Source organism: Populus trichocarpa, chromosome 7 (genome assembly GCF_000002775.5).
Source record: "Populus trichocarpa isolate Nisqually-1 chromosome 7, P.trichocarpa_v4.1, whole genome shotgun sequence".
Classification (NCBI taxonomy): Eukaryota; Viridiplantae; Streptophyta; class Magnoliopsida; order Malpighiales; family Salicaceae; genus Populus; species Populus trichocarpa.
Genome location: NC_037291.2, coordinates 12,207,685 through 12,212,635, shown reverse-complemented (window position 1 = coordinate 12,212,635; position 4,951 = coordinate 12,207,685). Strand labels below are relative to the sequence as shown.

The window sequence follows — 4,951 nt, the reverse complement described above, 5'->3', positions numbered from 1 at the left end:
CATTAAAAAAAATTAAAATTAAATAATTTTAAATAATTTTTTAATGCAAAATAAACACACTCTAACCCAAAAAAAAATATCTAACATCCTTTGATAGTGTGGTTATGATCGGTTTTTAAAATGTTTTTCATTTATAAATGTATCAAAATAATATTTTTTTTTTATTTTTTAAAAATTATTTTTGATATCAGTGCATCAAAATAATTTAAAAATACTAAAAAATATTAATTTTAAGTAAAAAAATAAAAAAATTAATTTTATTTAAAAATATTTTTGAAACGTAAAAACAAACAAAGCTAACACTGTTAAAACGGTCAAAAACTGGCTATAGCCGGTAAACCAAGAATTTCATTTAGACTGAAATTTGGGTTCATTTCATTTGGCTGAAGTTAACTGTTGCACCTAACCCAAAGTCAGATTCTAACCCTATATCAAACCCAAGTTGGTTTATTTATAGACACAAATTTTGTGAGAGGCCTGCTAGGTTGTGAACTGGTTTACTCCTCCCTCCCTCCCTCCCTCCCTCCCTCTCCCCCTCTCTCTGTCTTTTCTTAGACTATTGTATAGAGAATTCAATGTTTAGAATCTTACTTGATTGGGTAACATGATGTAATGAAAGAAAGAAAGAAAGAAAGAAAAGAGAGGTTTCTTGATTGGTAACTTTCGCTTGTGGGGGGGTTGAGTTTCGTTCTTTTTTTCTCTCTTCTTCTGTTGGTTGTTTCTTTGGATGGGTACAGAGGGAGAAGAGGAAGTAGTCGTGTTGAAATTGGAGAAAGATGGGAGAGACAGTAGAGGGCAGGAGGGGTACCGTTGTATACAGCAAGACTGTACAAGTTGGTCTAGCTATATACATGAAAATTCTTACAGGTGAAAACAAATAAATCTTTGTACTTTTTTAAGTGCACTAACCGTCTCCTCTTGAGCGCCCTCCCCAACCCAAAAGAGAGAGAGAGATCTTGAAACTACGAAGACTTGAGAAGAACAAGAAGAGGACCGACTCCCTTGATCTTAAACAAAGATAGATCTGTTTCCTTTAGAGAAAGTTGTTTTCTTTTTGTTTCAGTACCGCAACCACAATCATCATCAGTCATGAAGAGATCACTAGGCAGCTCTGATTCCCTTGGTGCTTTGATGTCCATCTGCCCATCTGCAGGTTCTTGCGTAGACCCCATCAACTTGATTAATCTCATCTTCTTAATGCTATACTAGCTAATTAGCTCAGACATGCCCAAATGGTGCCATGCTTTTTATTAACTTTCTTTTCCATCTTTCGTGATAGTAACTACTCACCTATCAAAGTTTTGCAATAACCTTTGAATCCAAATGAACAAGTTTTGTTTTTCTTTTTAGGAATTGTCATGCTTCGGACACTACTTTTCACTTTATTCTTTCAAGTATAAAGTTATTATTCATATTCGTATCCACTAATTTATCTTTACTCTTCTTTTGGTTATTTTATAGAGGAACACAGTCCAAGGAACCACACCCATGTTTATAGTAGGGAATTCCAGTCCATGTTGGATGGCTTAGATGAAGAGGGTTGTGTGGAAGAAGCCGGAGGCCATGTTACCGAGAAGAAAAGGCGCTTAAGTGGAGATCAAGTTAAGGCCTTGGAGAAAAACTTTGAGGTCGAAAACAAACTTGAACCTGAGAGAAAAGTTAAGTTAGCCCAAGAACTTGGCTTGCAACCAAGACAAGTCGCTGTTTGGTTCCAAAACCGCCGTGCCCGGTGGAAAACCAAGCAATTGGAGAGAGATTATGGCGTTCTTAAAGCCAATTATGATTCTCTTAAGCACAATTTTGATGCCCTCCAACATGACAATGAAGCTCTACTCAAAGAGGTATATATTTCAAATTTTGTCATCTTTATTTATTTTCTATGAATCAGGACGACAATGAACTGAATCCTTGTGAAGTTTTCGTTAGTGTGATGTCAAAAGGAGTCATTTTTCTTCATTAATTCTGAAACGAAAGCTGCATACGGCTAGTTTTTAAAAACTCAAGAGAATTCTTGGTTGATCTTTTTGTAATATTTTTTTTTTTCATGTTGCAGATAAGGGAACTGAAAGCAAAGCTGAACGAAGAGAACGCGGAGAGCAATGTTTCTGTGAAAGAAGAGATAATTTTGGCCGAGTCAGAAGACAAGATGCCTGAAGAAGATACACCAGCACTCCTTGATTCTGTTGCTGCATCGGAAACAAAAGAGCTGAATTATGAAACCTTCAACAATCACAGCAGTATTAATATTGGACTAGGAGCCTCTCTTTTCCCAGACTTCAAAGATGGGTCATCAGACAGTGACTCAAGTGCAATCTTGAATGAAGATAACAGCCCTAACCCAGCCATTTCCTCATCTGGGATTCTCCAAAGCCAGCTAATGATGTCCCCGCCACCATCTTCATCACTCAGATTCAACTGCTCCGCCTCATCTTCTTCACCATCATCAATGAATTGCTTTCAGTTCTCCAAATCATATCAAACCCAGTTTGTCAAGCTGGAAGAGCACAATTTCTTTAGCAGTGAGGAGGCTTGCAATTTCTTCTCTGATGAGCAACCTCCGAGTCTTCCTTGGTACAGTTCTGATCAATGGAACTAGGAAACAAGGAGGGACAATTACTGAAAATAAGGAAGCGGTAAAATAGTGGGTGGTACCTTAAGAGAGAGAGAGAGAGAGTTGGCTAAGCTCCAAGGATTTTGTAAAATCGAAGTGGAATATCTATGTAATTTAAAAGCTTATTTGGGTCTCCATGGTGCTAAAAGAGTGAAAAACTTGACTACTACTGGTCCAAGAAGAATATGAGAGAGGAAAGGGAGGATGGGAATGCCAAAAGAAAAGAGAAGGGGGACCTAGAAAAGGAAGGCAGAGAAAGAGAGTCTCCAACGTGGGCTTAGGTGAAAGGTGAGTCAGGTGACGCCTAAATTGTATAATTTGTCACTTAAGCCGTGCGAGGAATGATTAGGTCGTAATTGGGAGTCTCTCTTGCTGTAAGAAAAATAAAAAAATAAAAATGAAAAGGGAAAGGGAAATCTTGGAATCCATGGCGAATAATCATAGCTTCTACTTTTACTTTTGTCTACGCTCTTTTTCTCTTCTTTTAATTGGTAAAATCATAATTAGTAAAATGTAAAGCAAATCTTAATTACCTCCATTTTACGACCATGACCACTAAGATCTAAGTTTTTTTTTTTTTTTTGTATATTAAACACAAATGGCCAGAGATTTGAATAGTTGTATAGCCGCCATTGTTTCCACTATGAATACCTTCGAAAAATCTAGGCTTGGCTAGCCCCCATACTTCCATCGCTGAAATTAACTAAAGTGGTGTTTAGAATATGCTTTTGAGATAATTTTTGTTTTGACATGGATTAAATTAACATATTTTATGAATTTATTTTTAATATTAATATTTTAAAAAGTTCTAAAAACACAGAAAGATAATTTGAAATAAATAATTTTAATAATTTATAAAATTATGTTCAACCAGGACGCTAAACAGTGTCTCACTCTTTATTATGGAGAAAAGGCGTGGATTCTTGCAAAATTTTGAACCTCCATTCAAGATTTCTTGGGTTAGTTAGCTTTTCATTTTTTTTTTCATTGACTTCATGGAGGGTTTGTTTGACTTTGATAAGGATTTCTAATTGTTGAGAAACTATTAGTAAAAGCTGTTCCAGTAGCAGTTTTATGTTTAAAAAATTATGAAGTTTTTTTCTTATGATTTGGGTTTTCGTTTTTTTTATCATAAATCTTATTTGTTTTTGGATTCTTTTTGTTTAAAATATTAAAATTGTATGGCAACTTTTGAAAACCGCTTTAATTGATTTTCTAAAATTTTGGCAACCGGTTTTCGAGTTTTACTTTCTAGCAAAAAAGTTTTCAAAAGCAAAAACAGGTAATGAAAACTGTACATGATATCAAATAGTACTAACTAATTATTTGAGTCGAACTTCATCGTGGGTAAAATATTTTATTTTTCCTAGAAAATAATTTTACATAGGCTTTTGTGTCGTGTTTTTATACATAAAAGAAGTTGAAGTACAAATAAAAAAAAATCACCATACATACAATCAAATAAATCAAGAATTATGTGTGTTGATAAATTTAAAAAAATCATAAACAATAATTAAAAATAGAAATAGAAATATCAAGAAACGAGTATATATATCAAGATATTTTTAATCTCATAAAATAGAACAATTCCCTAGTTGATTTTACTAAGTTTGTTTATTAAAATAATTTTTTATTCATTCAAGTTATAATTGAAATAGACACATATATTAAATCGATTAAATAAAATAAAAACAAATATATCATACAAGGTTACACATTAAAAATATTATCTGAAAATAAATATTTTTATTTTTAAGAATAAAATTCATCTATACAAAAAATTAAAAAGATTTATAGATGAATAAGAGAAATCTATTAAAAAATTAAATACATATAAAATAACTGAAAAATTATTTATAAAAATAAAAATAAGTTAATGGTCAGAGTTGAAATGATGAAAAAATATAATTGGTACGGCAATGTTGAGGACGCACGGGTCGCACCTGCGTGTCTTATAGCCGCAAAGGCGCGACCGGCGCGTCATGTGGTTCACACAGGGGCGACCTATGCATCTTGCCATCTTGTTGTTGCTTGGGTGAGACTTACGAATCTCAAAATAAATATGCTATTTTTATAAATAATTTTTACCAAATAATTTTTTACCACTGTGATATTTTTCAAAAAGCTCTGACAAAGCTAGAACTCATTTCCCAGTGAAAAGGATGAAAACAACAGCGACCCTTTCTTTTACCTAGGATAAAATTAATTGCTATGGAATTTTCATTTCAAAATTGGATAAGTCATGATTGGTCCTCGTATTTTTTAACCTTTTTAACTAGACCCTGTACTTTCTTAATTGAGCGGGTCCTCCCTGTTATATTTTCCTATTAAATTAAATTG

The 4,951-nt window shown here is 33.3% G+C and overlaps 1 protein-coding gene across 1 annotated transcript; it reads left to right on the top strand.

The window, feature by feature from the left end:
* The first annotated feature begins 475 nt into the window (after positions 1-475).
* On the top strand, positions 476-3,071 carry LOC18100934 (homeobox-leucine zipper protein ATHB-6). Its single transcript, XM_006380341.3, has 3 exons — positions 476-1,153; positions 1,462-1,841; positions 2,054-3,071. The coding sequence occupies exons 1-3, from the start codon at positions 1,090-1,092 to the stop codon at positions 2,594-2,596; spliced, it is 987 nt and encodes a 328-aa protein (XP_006380403.1). The 5' UTR covers positions 476-1,089; the 3' UTR covers positions 2,597-3,071.
* Positions 3,072-4,951: the final 1,880 nt, after the last annotated feature.

What these genes read in the sequence shown, in the direction of transcription:
- LOC18100934 (XM_006380341.3), top strand. Translation starts at nt 1,090, where the DNA reads ATGAAGAGATCACTAGGCAGCTCTGATTCCCTTGGTGCTTTGATGTCC. An exon ending in GTCCATCTGCCCATCTGCAG is followed by an intron (nt 1,154 to 1,461) that starts GTTCTTGCGTAG and finishes GTTATTTTATAG; the next exon opens with AGGAACACAGTCCAAGGAAC. An exon ending in ATGAAGCTCTACTCAAAGAG is followed by an intron (nt 1,842 to 2,053) that starts GTATATATTTCA and finishes TTCATGTTGCAG; the next exon opens with ATAAGGGAACTGAAAGCAAA.